Raw genomic sequence first — 16,823 nt, forward strand, 5'->3', positions numbered from 1 at the left:
AACTATTCACAATCATTTTTAATTAGAGCGGATATATAAGTCACTAAACACCTGGAAGGCTGCATTGTTCTATGACCTGAGCATCTCATTCCTTGAACTGCACTGTGATTTAAAATAACTTGCAAATAAAGACCGAAAATAATGAAAATGAAAATGAATCAGATCCAGATGCAGGACTTCTGGACTTTAGCCCAGCTTATTCACGTCGGCGTCCAGCTGATCCTGAACCCAGATGAAAGATATTTTGCGGCCACGAGGGTGAAGCAACATACCAGACACGTGACAACGCGTTCACCTTTCACACACTAACCCACTAGTGCTGAAAAACAAGCCCTACCCACAGCAGCCATTCCAAGCTTTTCTGTGGACGCACATGCACTGTGCATGTGAAGATCTGACGGGACATGTTGTCCCGCTGCGAGCTGATCGGTGCCCTTAAGCTTCTTTTCAGGAATGTTTCTAGATGTGGTGCAAAATGATCTTGAGGCGAATGCAAGACTGTGATGTGTTGAGATTTAGAATCAGTGGATAGACAAGTTTAATCTGAGATGGAAGGTTGGTAATATTATTTATCGGCAATCTGCCGGACACATTCAACTCCCTATCTCATAATGTTTGGTGTTATTATCATTCAGATGCCTAAATGAATCACAGCACACATCAGCTGCTGCTCATATGAACTTTCCCTCAAATGACTCTGACTGAAGAGTGAGCCGTGATGATGATGATGATGATGATGATGATGAGGTGAACTTTACCTTAAATTCAGCTAATTAGAAAAACTGTGACATATTCATCAATAGTATTTTCAAAGGGAAGTTTTAAACAAATTGTAACGGGACTTAAATAGCATGAAAATTCCATATTCACACCCTAGAAAAAAATCACACAACTTGGCTGTTGCAGTTTATTTAGAATTTATTTGGTCAAAAACTAATTTGCAGGGCTTTATCAGTGAAATTATGGAATTAGATATTTACTCAAAATGCCCAAACCCTTTCTGCGTCCAGTGTGTGAGCACCTGCACATTTATTTCAACTTACAGGAAGCCAAATGCAAGTGCAACTCGGCCAAGGCAGAGACATGAAAGGGTGCACGTCCAAACACAACCTCGCCTAAAAAGGTTGTACATTATGTTCTGATAGAGCTACAGCATGATGACATCGTCAGCGAGCAGCAGGCTCAGGCATACGTGAGCAGGATCACATTAAACAGGAAGCAGCGTGTTCACACAGTCTCACTGTATATTCAATGTCGTGTTTTAAATCAGATACTAATGATGTATCCTGAAGCTATGCTAGGAACACACAGTACATCATCATCTATGACCGCCTGTCCTTTGCGGGGGGGGCAGGACCAGCAAAATTCTTTCCAGTTTCTGTGTCAATATTTGAGGTTTCTTCTCTCTGCACGTTGGATGTTATACAAATGTAAAAGCTAGATACTCTTGCAGGATTAGTTTGCCGGGCCAGAGTCTGAAAAATGACTAATGTAAGACTATTTAAGGACTTTCAGTATTAGATTTAAAAAAAGGAACTGTTCGTTTATTTTTCAGCAAAACAATTGTGTTGCTCAGTGACTAAAGTCAAACATTAACCAAGCTTGAGCTTCTCCTTTGTTTGCATTTTTTTTTAGTATGTTCAGTTGGCCTGTCAACCATTTGAATCAAGATTAAAACAAATCAGGAAGTCGATTGTCTAGAAAATTTGGGAAAGACATAATCCACTGACCTTATATCGAGCTCAGAGTGATATTTTGCAATATGAGATGTACCTTTATAAAAGCCCTGTTAAAAGCAACACAGTAGAAGAAGAGGATGCTGTATAAAGTACAGTAACAAAAGAAAGATTGGCAGGAAGATGAATTGATAACATAATTTATACTTTGCTATCTAATCAGATTGTAATTACTATCTGGGAGTATTTATAATCTACCAATATTAAGTTTACTTATTAAAAACATGAAATGCATCAACCACTCGGCTGTTTAGTGATAACTAGTAACTGTTAGCAGCTGGTTAATAAGGTCACTACAAACATGTTAGCAGGCTCTAAGTCTCGATTATGAGACAAAGTGCACGTTCTCACTTTTTAGGAGCTGGATGTTGGAAAACATTGCTTTACTTAAAAACAGTATCGAGTAAGTTATACATTTAGTTGCAGAATATTGAGTGAGTTCATTTAATAATGTTCTTTTTATTTCCCTAATCTCATTAATAATGTGTAATGTTGATTTAAAATGCTGCTTTAATGTCACGGAGTCAAAGCAAACGAAACAGACTACATTTGTGTTTTACTGTCTGACACGTGTGCCTTATCAGTGCATGTGTGTGTGCGTGTGTGTGTGTGTGTGTCATTTTTGTCATCAGTAATGTGTGGGTAAAAAGGCATGAGCGTTGAACTTTCCCCTACTTCTCACACCGACCCTTCTCCTATGATTGTCTTCAGCGTTCCTCATTCATGCTGAATATGTAGCGTAAAAATAAATAACAATATTCAATCATTGACATTGAAATTGTGGAGGACAAAAATATAAAATGTAAACTTATATTCAATCAGCTTTCATTCTGACATTAAGTGTTAAAAAACAAAAACAATTCAGGATAAGGCTTGAAATGGTTTTGCAGGCCTGAAGTAGAAATATGGTAAACACTTCTTACAGTGTGTTGGGATGTAGAAATAGCGTTAGTAATATAAAGGCAATTATAGTAATAATAAAATTGAGCTAGATAAAACATTTGGCTGCGTGCTACTTTATGGATTGTAATAATGCAAACACAATATCAGCATATTTTTGTTTTCACAAATCAAGCAATTGATCAATTCATTGAGAAAATGATCAGATGCAGTCTTACAAAGTTCTGTAGCTCGGTTTGAGGTTTGACAAGGTGACGATCCTGTGACCAGTCAGAAATTCAGAGCAATGGTTGCATCACGGTCCAACTCTCCAGACGGCTGACAACTATGGAAGGCTGTCCACGCCCCCAACCTTTCTTTATCCCCGCCTCCAAGCCCAAAACAACCAATCAGAGCAGCCCTCTGCTGGAGCACAAAGCAATAAAAGCCCTCACAACCCCTCACAGCAGCAGACAACAGAAAGAAGCATTAGAGCCGTATCTCATACTGAAACTGATCACAGACCTCCAGCTGACACAAAAATGAAGATGCCGCAGCTCCTCATCCTCTTGCTGACCGGTTTGGTGCAAGCGGGAGTTAGTTTTCCCGCTGAAATGAGAGCACTGCCTGGCCAGGGCAAGCGCGCCTCCTGGGACGATATGAATGTGATGGCTCATGGCCTCCTGCAACTGGGCCAGGGTCTGAAGGAGCACGTGGACAAGACCAAAGCCCAGATGAGGGACGTCAACGCCAAACTGAAGTCCTTCAACGGCACGGTGGCTGAGCTGGAGAGGAGGCAGCTGGAGCAAGACGAAGCTCTGAAGGCAAGAAGCAAAGAGGTGGGGGACAGGGAGAGACTGGTGTTCGCGCTGGCAAAGGAGGTGGTGGTCAAAGTGGAGGAGGTGAAGAAGCAGAATGAGGACATCAACTCCCGGATGGACGGACTGGAGGAGAAGATGGCTGGAGTGGAACCTGTGGACAGCAACTACAGCGATCATACAAGAGTCCCATTGATCCAGGTGAGGAGATTAAACGTTTCACAATCCTATTTAGACTTTAGACTCGTCCTTCGACTGGACAGAGAAATGAGAGGATCGTTACTTTGTGTAAAATAGGCTTTTCCACATTTACATTTTGTTGTTTTCGCCGTTTCCAGAGGCTGCTGTTTGTTCAGAGCAGACGCATCGACCAGCTGGTGGAGAAAATCAAGCAGCAGCAGGATAAACTAGAGAAGCAGAGTCTTCACCTGCAGGCGCTGCAGAACAAGGTGAGTGTCGCACCTGAGACCTTTCAGCCAAAATGACTAACCTCAGCAATGTAGAATAAGCTATTTGGGTTTCTTGACGCTGCGTTGTGATCCGCCAGGTTGCACATAAGAGGGTGAAATCACAGAGACGGAGAGACGAGGAGACAGCACTGAGGGGAGAGGCTGCAAACGATGGAAACCAATCTGGTGAGGAAAAAGAACATTTACAAAATGAGTTGAAAACACTTTGAGCAGTAGCCAATGGGAGAGGTTCAAACTTTTTTTTTAAATCAGAGCTAATAAAGAAGCTTTGCCCTGTTTTATTTTTTCTGGGTTGTATTTCCCATAAGCTACAGACTTTGCTCTGCCACTCTGCCGCTATTTTGACATGAGCGAGTGCACATCTGCAAAGGCAGTAAACGAATGAAGCAAAAAAACAAAAGTTCACCTTTGTACCTGAATTAACAAGATTCGACTCGCTGGCAGAGCCGGCTCACATAAAGTCCAAAGATCGGGGGAAATGGGGACGATGCAGCTTTTACAGTTATGCAAAAAACGCACCTGATGTACTGTCGCATTACAGGACGGCACTTTGTATGCTCTCGTTTAAAAAATAAAAAATAAAAAATCTCTGTTTGCTGATCTGTTTTCCATCTGCGGGTTTTCTCAGGTTTGGCCAGAGATTGTCATGAGCTGTTCGTACAGGGACAGCGAACCAGCGGCATCTACACAATCCAGACAGAGAGCTCCCAGCCCTTCAACGTCCTGTGTGACATGACTTCAGGTAAGGAAAGCAGAAACCTTCTGAAACCACAACGTGTCCGAGGGAGAGAATAAAAAGAATGGGCTGTTGCTAGAAATGAAAGCAACTATCAGACGGTAGCAAGTGTTTTTAGGCATCTTTATTTTATTTCCCTGCAGAGCGTGGATGGACCGTAATCCAGAAACGCCACGATGGCTCCCAGAACTTTAATCTGGAGTGGGAAAGCTATAAGAGAGGCTTTGGCAGCCTGAACGGTGAGAACAACAACAACAACACGTTGAAAAAAAAGTTCAAGAAACGCCTGAATCGCTCGACCTCAGTGGTGAAAATTAATCTCAACATGTGTTACCCTCCAGGTGAGTTTTGGCTGGGCCTGGAAAACATTCACTCCCTCTCGGAACAAGGCCAGTACATCCTGCAGGTGGAGCTCACCGATTGGGCGGGACAGCAGCAGCCGCCGGCTCGTTATCGATTCCATCTCGATGGGGAAGAGAAGAAGTTCACTCTTCACCTGGAGGATGAGTCTCCATCTAGAGACAGGACTATAATGTCCACTGGAGCCTCTGGACTTCCTTTTTCCACAGGCGACGCCGACAATGACCTCACTGCAGACGTCAACTGCGCCGATCTGCTCTCAGGTACGATGGTTCCACTGACCTCCGAAGGTGTCTGGAGAGCTTCATGGGAGAACTGGGAATCCAAATGTTTGTATTTGTTGCAGGCGGTTGGTGGTTCAGCAGCTGTGGTGAGTCAAACCTCAATGGCAGATATGTCAGAAGGCGAACCGTGGCCAGAAGACAGCGGTCCAGAAGACAGGGGATGTTCTGGACCTCGTCAAAGGGACAGAAGATCTCTGTGAAGACCTCCCTGTTGAAGATCGCACCTGCCACAATGGCACAATAAGAAAGCAGAGGACCAAAGACATTATTCATGTTAGAAAAATACAGATTTAATATGCACATGAATTATCTCCTGATTACTCTGAAGATGATCACATTTATATGCTATGCTATATGATAACCCTTTGTCTCGTGGCCTCTTCAGTCATTTTGACATTGTGTCTTTATTCCCTTTATAAGGGTTTATTTTGTAATATTTTATGTATAGCTTTTCCTGGTATTTCTATGTTTATTTTACATTTATACACCTTTTACATTTTGTTATGAAGTGGATGTAAGTAAAGCTTTTAAATGGTTTAATGAAAACTGGCTTTGTTCATGCTTGAAGGTATAAACACAATGACCACCCATGAAATAAAGACAATTAAAAGATCCATATTTCATGCTGCAAGAGCATATAGTTTACATAGGAGATTAGTGTAATCAATTCCTACATATTTTTCCTCAAACTTTACTAAAGTTTTACTCGATCTGCCCCCTGCTGGAGAAAATCATAATTGCAGATACTTCTATAATAACAATTTCGATTTTATATTTTTCTGGAAATCTTCCTAACAAAAACGATTAAGTTGATGTAAGAAATAAAAAATAATTTACATCCAGGTGTGTATAGTGTGGTGCAAATCCAGATTGAAGTCTGGATCCAGATAGAGACCTATCCATGAGGATGATTGATTTTTGATGGAGATCCAAATCTGGTGTGTGTACTGTAAAATCATTCTGTTCTTGGATGTATTCAACTTTAGTTTGCAGTAAATGTAGGATTTTACTGACAGGATGAGAAATCAGACTTGTGATTTGTATTTTGATTCCTAGTACAGTATATTGTATTTATTTTTACTGATTTGTTTGCTACATGTTCTAATTCAATCATTTTAAATTCTGATTAATCTCATGTCCCCTAAAAAGTTCATTTACCAACTGCCTGAATTTATTTCCAAAAACAAAACAAAAAGCTGATAATGTTCACTTCTCTTTATTTCTTCCACATCTGAGGGTATCCCCCCCCCCCCCCCCCCCCCCCGGTGATGACAGCTCATTTGACAGATGGCCATCAGATACTCACAAGGTATTTCACTCATCAGATTCCCTGATACACAATAAGAGCAGGCACTCACACTTTTACAAGGCACCTCAGACTGCCCCCCAGTTGTCTTATACATCAACCTCTATGTCGTTGTTGACGGCAAGGAAAACATTAATATGTGCAACAGTCCTCAGCAGCAGAAAAAACGAGATGCTCCCAAAATAATTGAAGCAAGCAAGTGAAAAGGAAACAGTTCGCTACATATTTCACTTATGAATGCATAACAATCATGACACTATTTTCAATATACAAAGACCTGGCATGTTGTTTTTTTTTGTAAGTGGTACACTGCATATAAAGTCATCTATAACCTCAGGCCTGTTCATCCTTAAAGGCAGAAAAAAGGTACCGGGTGGGTTAAGAACCTGCTCGCCTCTAAAAAGCAGCTTATCCTTTACTATTTTCACTCCAGTGTTTATTCAGATACAAATAAGTCGGGCATCAAGAGTAAAATAAAATTAGGTTCGCGTTCACTTGTTTTTTTTTGCTAAACACTTTGCCTCAGAAAGCTTCACTCACATTTGAAAGGAGCAGCGCGTCACTTGTTCTGGGGCTTAAAGCAATCCAGCAGATTACCTGTTCCTGATAAACACAGAATAAAGAAGACCACTCTCTCTCTCGCGACCCTTGAGCCATGGACAATCGAACCGTACTGACAGTTTTGCTGCTTGCAAATAGCAAGCAATATATTTTACATATTACAACTTCAACAATAACAAACAACTCTTGATGTGGAATAGCTTGAAAAGAATATTTCAAGTCAAAGGAGAAGTGATGCATTAAATAAGTGAACAGGAACAGAGAGGCAAGGAGAGTCGTGTGGGAAGGTCAGCGCGGTGAAAGGTTCGTCAGAGGTTCTGCTGGAGGAAGTGCAGCAGCGTAATCTCGTAATGTTCTCCAGACTCCGGGCAGCGGATGCTGTGTCGCTCGTTGGGGTAAACCTGGGAAAACGGTCGAACCAAAAACGCATGATTCGTCTTATTAGCACTGGAAGAACGCTTTTTTTTTAATTCACACCCCTCACTTTTAATCACAGGATGATTCATCAGGTAATCATCTAGCGGTTTCTAAATGTGAATGAGTATGAATTGATTTATTTTAGTCGTATTAAAGCGAGCATATAAGTGCAAATCCTCCTACCTGCAGGCTGTATGGTTTCCCTGCCCGGATGAGTTGAGACACCAGGAAGTTGGTGTGGAAAAAGTGCACATTTTCATCTAGAAACCCGTGCAGGATCAGCAGTCTGTTGGGTCTGCATTAACAAACATGTCTTAGCTTATCTCCTCGTACCCTAACCCCTAACAGATAACTAAATAAAAAAATTAAAAACTTTTTAAATTCAAGACAGCTGGATGAGAGAAGTATACAATCGTATAATTAGGGAAACAGAACGGCAAAAACAACAACATCCAGCTCACTCAGTCGGGAGTTTGTCAACGTGCAAGGCAACAGAACAAGCCTCGTATCCCTTCTGGTTTTTGTCGGGTGTGTCCAAATATCGCTCTGTGTAGCCGGTGTCGTAGGCCATCCACAATGTCACGGGCGCGCCTGCTATGGCAACCTAAAAATAAACGCCAAAACAGCCACGCATCTTTTAAAAAAAATAAAATAATGCAATGAAGTTGAGGCGGCACGCAATGCGACTATTAATGTCACTCCAGTATGACGAGAGTAAACGGCTTTGACCTTGAAGATGTCAGGTTTGAGGATGAGGCCCATAAGTGACAGGAAGCCTCCGTACGACCAGCCGTGGATGGCCACACGGGTGAGGTCCACGAACTTGTACTTGTCGTCTATGTAATGCAAACCCTGGACCTGGTCTTCAATCTCCACCTGACCCTGATCGGAGGGGAAGAGATAGGTCAGCTCACCCCTCGTCCTCATCCATGCCTACAATGCCCAAAAAGTGCTATGTATAACAACGTAGGTATAAAACACCAAACTCCATCAGCAAATTCATTTCCTCTTTAAAAACATGTCATTGCAACAAGCCGTTCTCTGTTCATCGCTCCACTCGTTTTCTTCCTTGGCTTCTGGAGACGATTTGTAATGATTTACCATTTTGTCCTTAACGGCTCCTTCAAACTTGAGTCCTCGCTGACAGGAGCCCCGCCCATCGATGACCAGAACAGCGTAGCCCAGAGACGCCAGCGTGTTCAGTCGCAGGTACTTCACTCCCTTATAAGAGTTATTAACCAACTGAACCTGAAAAACACATGTTTGCGGTATTTGGTCTAAAAAGAATTAGCATCAAAGCTAATAGTTTGATGCCTGTTGTATATAAATAAAGCGCAAAACACAGCCTTAATTATTCTAGATTTCCTGGTGGGATGTTTTCAGGAGAGAAGAATTCACAAGGAATAAATCCGTCTGTTTTATAGCTTCTATGACGGACCCGGAGGGGAGCAGACCTGCGGACCGCCGTAGACGAAGACGACGGTGGGGTGCTTCCCGCCGGGGACCAGGTTGTGTGGTTTGTACAACAGGCCGTACAGCTCAAAGCCCGACTTCCCTGTGAAGCTGAAAATCTCTGGAGGAGTGTGCTCGAGTGGGAAACCTGGAAAAACAAATACTCATGAAAAAAATAATGCAATAATTTCAAGGAATTAAACTCAGTTTACATAATTCAATGCAAGTCATTTTGAAGAGCCGACACAGCAGTACAAACAGTTTGTAAACACGGGTCAACCCATTTATAACCAGGAGAGTGGCTCCTTTCGCACGGCCACATTGCTCTGTAAGCAAACTGTTAGTCGTTTCCAGTACCAGAGGACTCCATCATGCTCGCCCAGAACTGAGGCTGTTTGTGCAGCGGGTCACCGTCTGAGCTGCTCAGCTTGTAGATGTGAACACAGGGTGTCGAGGTCAAGTTGCTATAATGGCTGACAAACATGTCGAAGGTCTGTATGGAGAAAGCAAAGACTCAAACTGCAGCCCCAACAATTTATGAAAATGTTTTATCTGTGGGAAAACATCAAATACGGAAAAACACCTTAGAACAACAAACATCCTGATTTATTTATTAAAATCAAGGATATAGTTAGTTTTTATGAGAACAAATGCAAAAAAAACAACAATACGTTTGTTCTAAGGTTGCTATTGGATAACAGATTGTAGTATTATATAGAATTAATATATCATTCTGGAAACTCAAAGAACTCAATGGCCTGCTTTCAGGTTTCTCAATAATGACTGATAAAATATAAGACCAATGTTGTCCAGATATGCCATGAAATATGGCAAAATTCATATAAATCTCAAATATAAGATGTAGATCCAGTGAACACAGCAAGCAACAAGTTGGAATTAAGAATTTCAATACCTGGCTCACAGAGCAGCTGTGGGAGAAGCCAGGTTTGGTGAGCCGGATAATTTCGCCCGGGGAGTCGTAGCTCACGACGTAGAGGTGATGCTCCAGAGGAGAGTCTTTGGTTCCCTGGAAGTAAACCAGCTTTGCTGCCTCGTCCACCCAAATCTGAGGACTGGATGATCGCTGTAAAAACACAACACAGCAGGAATAACTGTGTTCATAGTTTGTCCAATTTGATACGGCCTGCCGATTTATTTTCACTTCGTTGTTACTGCCGCATTCACATGTCAGGAAGCTTAAACAGATATGTGGCTGCTACCTTTGCTCCATGATTGGCCAGCACCTCCCACTCCCCACCGGTGACCGTCACCTCCTCTTTGATCAGACACTTGAAATCATCTGTTACATGGGAAGAGAGGGGCGGAGATAAGAGAACATGCAGATCGCATCAATCGTGCTTATTGACAGCGTTTACCTTCAGAGTGCGTGTAGCCTTTGGCCCAACTGTAGCTGCCCCGCTGAAACACCGAGGTGATCTTATACAGGTGGCAGAAGCCTGTTTTCGATTCATTTACTGTGATGAAGGTAATCTCGTCATCACTGGTTTGGATAAATGGATGGAAGATGTCATGAACCTAAAAGAAAAGAAAGATGGTTGCTCATGAAGCTGCACCAAACAAGACTTTAATCATGAAGCGGGGTCCAGCTGGGCCTCACGTTGATCCAGATGTTGCTGGTCTCCTGGTAGATGATGAAGGGATGGACGCCGTCTCCGAGCGCCTCCAGGCTCTCCTGCCGGCCGGCTTCGTCCTGATGCACAGGGATGAAGAGCGCTGGAGGAAGAAGCACCAGCTGGAGGTGCTGCTGCCGTCGGTCCATTATGACCACCCACACGCTGAGGATGAGGAAGAGTTCTGATCATGTGCTGTGAAATGATTGGTTTGAATTCCATTCTGGGATTTTACAGGTTGGCAAAGTTTTTAAAATCAAAGGGCGTTTTCCATCTGAAGGGGAGGATACTTACTAGCGGCCATCTTTGGTCCATCCGGCTCTGGTGATATACTCAGCAGCAGGGAACAAGCTGGTGAATGGGACAGGAAGCTCCTTTTGTTTTGTGCTGACAATCTGAGGCAGAATCAAACCGAGATGATAGTTGGAAAGCGTCTCTAAAGAACTTTCTGCTAAACGTGACGTTCTGTGCCGTTGGACAGCACTCACTTCGCCCAGATGGTTGCTCCTGATTTCGGCTATTTTGAGAGTAATATCAGGATTCTTGCTGCCTAAATAGAAACAAAACAGAGTCACCAAAATGTACACGCATGTGAATCCGTTCTGATGTCGAACCAAGCACCTGCACGCGGGTATCTGTAGACATCAGTCTGACGATCCTCCAAAGCTGGAGACGGAACATGAATGATCTCCACTTCGGATTCGTCCACCTCCTCGTACAGAATCTGCAGGGTCTTTCCGCCATCTGATTCTGAAACAGACAGAACAGTGACGCCATTCAGAGCTTACAGGAGAACGCTGCGAGCAGGCGGGAGCAAACTACATGGGTCAACTCGTCACAATCACGACTGGTAATTAGTAATAAGCTCAATTTGTATTTGTTCCATATCATGGCTATAAGCCCCCCCTCCCCTTACTGAGAATGCCGATAAATATTTGTTTCTCCATTGATTACTCACCTTCATGAGCAACTGGTGACCACCAGTATCCAGTGAAACGGTCAAACTCCTCCTGTGTTACAAAAGTGGCAACGCCAGCTGATTTGGTGTCTTCCTTTGGGTTATCGATTCCTAAATGAATACAAAGAAAACCAAGGATGAAATGCAGAAGGTCTCCACCACATGAGAATGACTGGAATAGAATCATAATAATAAAAATAATAATAATAATTGAATCCAAAAACAAACTAATGTCAAAAGTTCCTGAATAAAAAAAGAAATTATTTTAGTGTGTGTAGAAGATTTTGTAACAAAATATCAAACCATTTTTTAAGATACAATCCCAAATGGAATTGTGCCAGATAGATGAAAATTGTGTTTGTGGTTTTCCCCTACTCATTATTGGGTTTGATAAAAAAAAGATTAATGTGACACTCGACCTCCTGACCTTTATGACAGAACGTCAGCCTCCTCTCTTCACCCGTCTGAATGCTCGTCACCCAAATATCACTGTTGCTGATGAAGCCGATGAAGTTGGAGTCCCCATGGCAGATCTTGGGGTCCATGCGTGTACCTGAACAGTGACTCTTAATCTCAACGGGCTGGATAGGAGAATTCTGCAGAAACGTGCAAAGAGAAGATGGTCACTATATGAGGTGAAGAGGTTGAATACTAGCACATTCATTTATTTATATTCTAGAGTTTGTCCAAGAAAGGATTTTTGAGAAAGGATGTTCCAAATTTGAAAAGACTGATGACATATCTGAGATTTTTATTTTTATTTTTATAACTACTACCATCTAGAGGTGACTTTGTAGAGAGCAACCGTTTCAATGCCATCCTACCTGTAAAAACAATTCTAGAAGATGGGAAGATAAATAAGGCAAAGAGTCAAATCTATCTTACTTTGGTTATTTATACTTGATAATAATTTCATTAAATGACTAGTGAAAAGTTAGGGCTGGTTTAAGTGTTAACGTCAACCCCTCCAGGGCTGTAGCTACAGAAGTCTCACTTAACTCCTCTAACTCACAATAAAGCCGTTGCTTCCACCGTCACAGCAGTAGTACAGGCTGCTGTTGGCCTGGAACATGAAGAGGCCGCTGGGACGGTGGTAATCGTAGGTGGTGATGCCAGACACCCCCAAACGTTTCCTCTCTCTCAGCAGCTCCTCTTCCCGGGAGAAGCCCCCATGGTGAGGGCTGGCCTGAGGTCAGGGGTGACAGGAGGACACACAACGTGACAACGCTGGCCGACCGACGGCAATGTCAAAGAGAGTTTGTTCAGGGCATGGAAAACAAAAGAACAGTAAGAAAACATTACCACAGTAAATTACAGAGAGAATCACCATGTACTGAAAAACAGAAGCTCTCTGTGAGGGTAACAGGAAGACAACAAGAAATATCAATCCAAAAAAATGTCAGTAATATTTTCTGTGTCGGCGTGCTTCAGGATATTTTGGATTAAAATTACAATATATTTGTAAAAAAACTAAATATTCCTTTTCTTAAACCTGGTTCAGCTAGAATTACTCACTTTCAAATATCAGAGTGTGGAGGAAGAGGGGCCGAACTCATCCTAACCTTAATGTGATCCAGCAACTGTTTCCACGACAAAACCAGCAGAGCGTCTTTGCGGACCTTCTTCGGAACGTCTGAGTAGAGCAACGCATTTTCCCTGCTGGCATAAGGCATTCCTGTATAAATAGAGCACAGTCAAGCAAGCGTGTCCTATTTTCCTGAGAGATCTGATCAGGGGTCAGCTGCGTGTTGAGCAAACAGCCGAACCCACTTTGTGTTCTGGTCTATCTTTTGCTACGGTGCCACAACTACCGGTACTTATGCAAAGCTATCCAGGTATGATTTTTATTACATTTATTTGACACGGGGAACGTTTTAAATCCTGATGCGACCTGGAAATAAATGCATTCACTGTGGCGGGTCTCGGCTTTCTCTTTGCAGAGCCCACCTAGGTAGTAGACGCGGTGGGAGTGTGGACTGGCCTCGTCTTTCTGCACGAACTGGAAATCATGAGGCGCCTTGTTAATGACCAAGCCCGTGTTCTTGCGACTGTTGTGGATGATCTTCCGCAGACCTTCCCACGTTTGCTTCTCCACCTGGAACTGGGCGGGATTCACGTCCTCCATCTCCACCACCTCTGTGCTGTCAGAGAGCTCCTCCACCCCCATCATGCCTGTCGGTGCGCCTCTGACGCTGTGGATAAACACCCCAACTGATCAGTGAAGACTCGCCTGCAGCAAATCATTAAGGAACAGTGACCTGAACAGTTTAATCAATCTAATAAATCACATGTTGCAACATTAAACTGATGTACTGGTCTTCTAATGTCAAAGTGGGGCAAAGCAAAATGTTCACAGCAAAACAAAAATACTTAAGTTCATGAACAAATCTATGCAAACTAAGAACATTCCCAAAAACCGAATTGTGTGGTTATCACCCAGTACTGGTATGCAAAGAGGATCAATGAGGATGGTGAACATGGTAATAATTATCTGCCGAGTTAAAAGCAACGGCGTCACAACACGGTTATAAACTGTAAGAATAATGATAATAACAAAGATAAGACCATCACAAAAACTACCTTTCGTGGCTGCCGTCTGCTTTATCTTCAAATTTCAGCCTCTTTACTCTGTGCATTAACCGTTCAACAACAACCACGGACCACACCCGACACCCTGTGGGAAACAGAAAGCATCCACGTTTGTTTCAGTTCGAATGTTTACATGTCAACACCCTGTCAAACTGACAACCGAACCCTTAAACTGGGTGGTTTCAGTAAACCATGCCCTGCTTGGCTCACAGGCTTCGCTGAGGCGACGTCTCTGCGCTGCCTTGATGAAGAGGTGCTGCTCTTCAGTGGGAAGAAAGTCTCCACACTTCCATCTGCGTGTTGCTCATAGCTATAGTGACTGCCATTTCAACGTCTGTGTCATAACTGAGTCCCAATTTACAGAGACTCCACCTTTTACTGTGGTTTGTATTCTGCAGGTTGTTCTGTTGCTTGGAGCCTAAATGAAGTACAAATTCTACAGTAATGTATCAGTAAAAAACATTAAAGCAGCTCACGACGTTCATTTGGTTTGTTGTCTTCTTCATGTTTGTTGTTAGGGAACAATTTTAGTGTCATATTTTACACACACACACACATTATTACATTATTATTTCTTCACTTCAATTGACGAACTCATCAAATACCTTTCCTGGGATTAAATGACATGCTGAGATCACATGTTTGCTTTATGTTCTAACATTTTTGGAACCCTCACGTCTAGCATTATCCTATTATAAATCACTATAACATATTATAAACATACACATTGTGACGTTATGGTAACAAATAAACATGTTGTGTTTAGCTTTTAAAACGACCTATTGAAGCTAAAACAGTCCACAAAGTGAGCCACAGCTTCGCACCGCACAGAAAACATCTGGATTAGCGTGTCCTCCATCAAACCTCACTAATTAGAGCGCTACCTAAAATTAGCTTCTTTAGCCGCCCATTGTAGCTGACGGCTAGCTAGCACATAGAAATACGCAAAAACAATGAGTTAACAAGTTAATATTTAGCTTACATTTTCTGCCGAAAGACACTTAAAGCGTTTTCCTTTTAGAGGAAGACACGCCGGGGTTGACGGGGACGATCGGTCTCAATGAATTAGCTGCGTTCCGGAGAGCAGCTAGCCCAACGCTAGCAACGCGGAAGTAGCTTCGGTCTGAACTGCGGGCGTCTGTAACCCGGATGATGCTTTATGTTAAACTGGCTTTTACTCACACGGTAAATTCTACTTCTGCTTTTTGCTCGTTTAACACGTCACACAATGAATGTGCCTGTAACGTTCCGCAGCAGCTCGGTTCATTTAGTTACTTTGTTTCCACCGCAGTGAAGATCAAACAATCAATCAATCAATCAATCAAATCTTTATTTGCAGACACAATGGTCCAATTAAAAAGCACACATAACATTTACAACGTTTACACAGTAAACACAGTAGTCCTATAATAACATCAGGTACCAATGACACCAAATACCTGAGTTAAACTTCACAGCACTTAGGCTTGGCTGAGTCAGTGTTCTGATGATGTCATTCCCTGAGTCACGCAGCCGACATATAAACCTGTATGACAGGTGCCTCAGCTGAGCATTAAGGGCGTTAACCCCGACAACACAGAACATCTCACTGGCGCTGGACCAGCTTGGCTTCCTGAGAAGTATCCGCATGCAGTCATTGTATGCCACCCTCAACTTCTGCATGCTGGCCTGTTTGTACTTGATCCACAAGGGGGCAGTATAGAGTGGCGTACAAAAGGCCCTGAAGAGGGTGACTTTGACCGCTTCAGAGCAAAAACTAAATTTCTTCTTCAGCATGTTGGCCTGCGCATACAGCATCCGCCGCTGTCTATACATGTCATCATCATCTCCCAGCAGTTCAAAGGGCTCCATGTTTCTCCTGCAACATTATTTCCTCTCAGTTGTTCCTTTACTTCCTGCTTCAATCAGAACTTCCAGTTCCAGACCAGATGTGTCTCCATGGTCATGAGGCAGTCCCAGCTTCGTTGGTGCTCATCAGTGTGTTCAGTTATTTGCTAGATGTTCCATGACAGTTTATAAAGTCACTGACTGGAAATTATATTTAAACCCTTTAAAGCCCAGTTTATCATATTTGATACACTTTCAGGACTTTGAGAATTATTTATCATAAATGTCTTTTCAAGATAAATTAATTATAATTAACTAATTCAAAGGTTTGGACTGAGGGTGGCGCTAGAGGACAGGTCACGGTTTCATTATCCAGAGGTTATTTATGTATTTATTTAAAAAAGAACACAAACACTTGGTCAACAATTTTCTGTAAATCATTTTCTGAAGGCAAATATCCCTACAATTATTTCACCCCATAATATCAGACTAAATAGACTCCCAATTAGACTCCCATATCCTTTAAGCAAATAATCAATTCCATCTCTCACTCTTAGGATAATTTGAGATCTACGAATGTCTTCAGATGAACAGTTGAGAAATTGAACTAACTTTTTAAAATAAACAATATTGTAGATAAAAGCTGCATACCTTCAAAACGTAGATGGTGACACCACTTGCTTGTGAAATTCTGATGATTTCAGCCATCAAAAAATTTGCAATGTCCCTGAGGAGGACAATAAACAATAATAATAATGGATGATTGGCTAATCTTGAATCTAATCATTGTTTTTCTACT

The 16,823-nt window shown here is 42.3% G+C and overlaps 2 protein-coding genes across 2 annotated transcripts; one reads left to right on the forward strand and one right to left on the reverse strand.

Moving 5' to 3' along the window:
• The first annotated feature begins 3,068 nt into the window (after positions 1-3,068).
• On the forward strand, positions 3,069-5,930 carry LOC137899351 (angiopoietin-related protein 4-like). Its single transcript, XM_068743382.1, has 7 exons — positions 3,069-3,634; positions 3,772-3,882; positions 3,981-4,068; positions 4,532-4,645; positions 4,783-4,878; positions 4,981-5,262; positions 5,346-5,930. The coding sequence occupies exons 1-7, from the start codon at positions 3,158-3,160 to the stop codon at positions 5,525-5,527; spliced, it is 1,350 nt and encodes a 449-aa protein (XP_068599483.1). The 5' UTR covers positions 3,069-3,157; the 3' UTR covers positions 5,528-5,930.
• Positions 5,931-6,551: 621 nt separating this feature from the next.
• Positions 6,552-14,244, reverse strand: LOC137899126 (dipeptidyl peptidase 9-like). The gene is made up of 20 exons (XM_068743139.1): positions 14,189-14,244; positions 13,556-13,794; positions 13,171-13,283; positions 12,621-12,794; positions 12,036-12,204; positions 11,609-11,719; positions 11,272-11,400; positions 11,139-11,200; positions 10,945-11,045; positions 10,638-10,815; positions 10,396-10,555; positions 10,240-10,319; positions 9,933-10,085; positions 9,377-9,512; positions 9,022-9,167; positions 8,669-8,815; positions 8,297-8,449; positions 8,029-8,171; positions 7,751-7,862; positions 6,552-7,551 (listed from the first exon to the last, which is right to left on the reverse strand). Exons 1-20 carry the CDS (start codon positions 14,242-14,244, stop codon positions 7,459-7,461), a joined length of 2,655 nt encoding a protein of 884 aa, XP_068599240.1. The 3' UTR covers positions 6,552-7,458.
• Between the last annotated feature and the right edge of the window lie 2,579 nt (positions 14,245-16,823).

Source organism: Brachionichthys hirsutus, chromosome 9 (genome assembly GCF_040956055.1).
Source record: "Brachionichthys hirsutus isolate HB-005 chromosome 9, CSIRO-AGI_Bhir_v1, whole genome shotgun sequence".
In the NCBI taxonomy this organism is placed as follows: domain Eukaryota; kingdom Metazoa; phylum Chordata; class Actinopteri; order Lophiiformes; family Brachionichthyidae; genus Brachionichthys; species Brachionichthys hirsutus.

Bases quoted from the DNA above. Each gene is read 5' to 3' on its own strand.
- LOC137899351 (XM_068743382.1), top strand. From the start codon at position 3,158: ATGAAGATGCCGCAGCTCCTCATCCTCTTGCTGACCGGTTTGGTGCAA. The intron at 4,646-4,782 runs GTAAGGAAAGCA...ATTTCCCTGCAG, and splicing joins CCTGTGTGACATGACTTCAG to AGCGTGGATGGACCGTAATC. The intron at 4,879-4,980 runs GTGAGAACAACA...GTTACCCTCCAG, and splicing joins AGGCTTTGGCAGCCTGAACG to GTGAGTTTTGGCTGGGCCTG.
- LOC137899126 (XM_068743139.1), bottom strand. From the start codon at position 14,244: ATGCACAGAGTAAAGAGGCTGAAATTTGAAGATAAAGCAGACGGCAGC. The intron at 12,205-12,620 runs GTGAGTTAGAGG...ACGTTTCTGCAG, and splicing joins GTGGAAGCAACGGCTTTATT to AATTCTCCTATCCAGCCCGT. The intron at 9,513-9,932 runs GTATTGAAATTC...TTCTCCATACAG, and splicing joins ACAGCTGCTCTGTGAGCCAG to ACCTTCGACATGTTTGTCAG.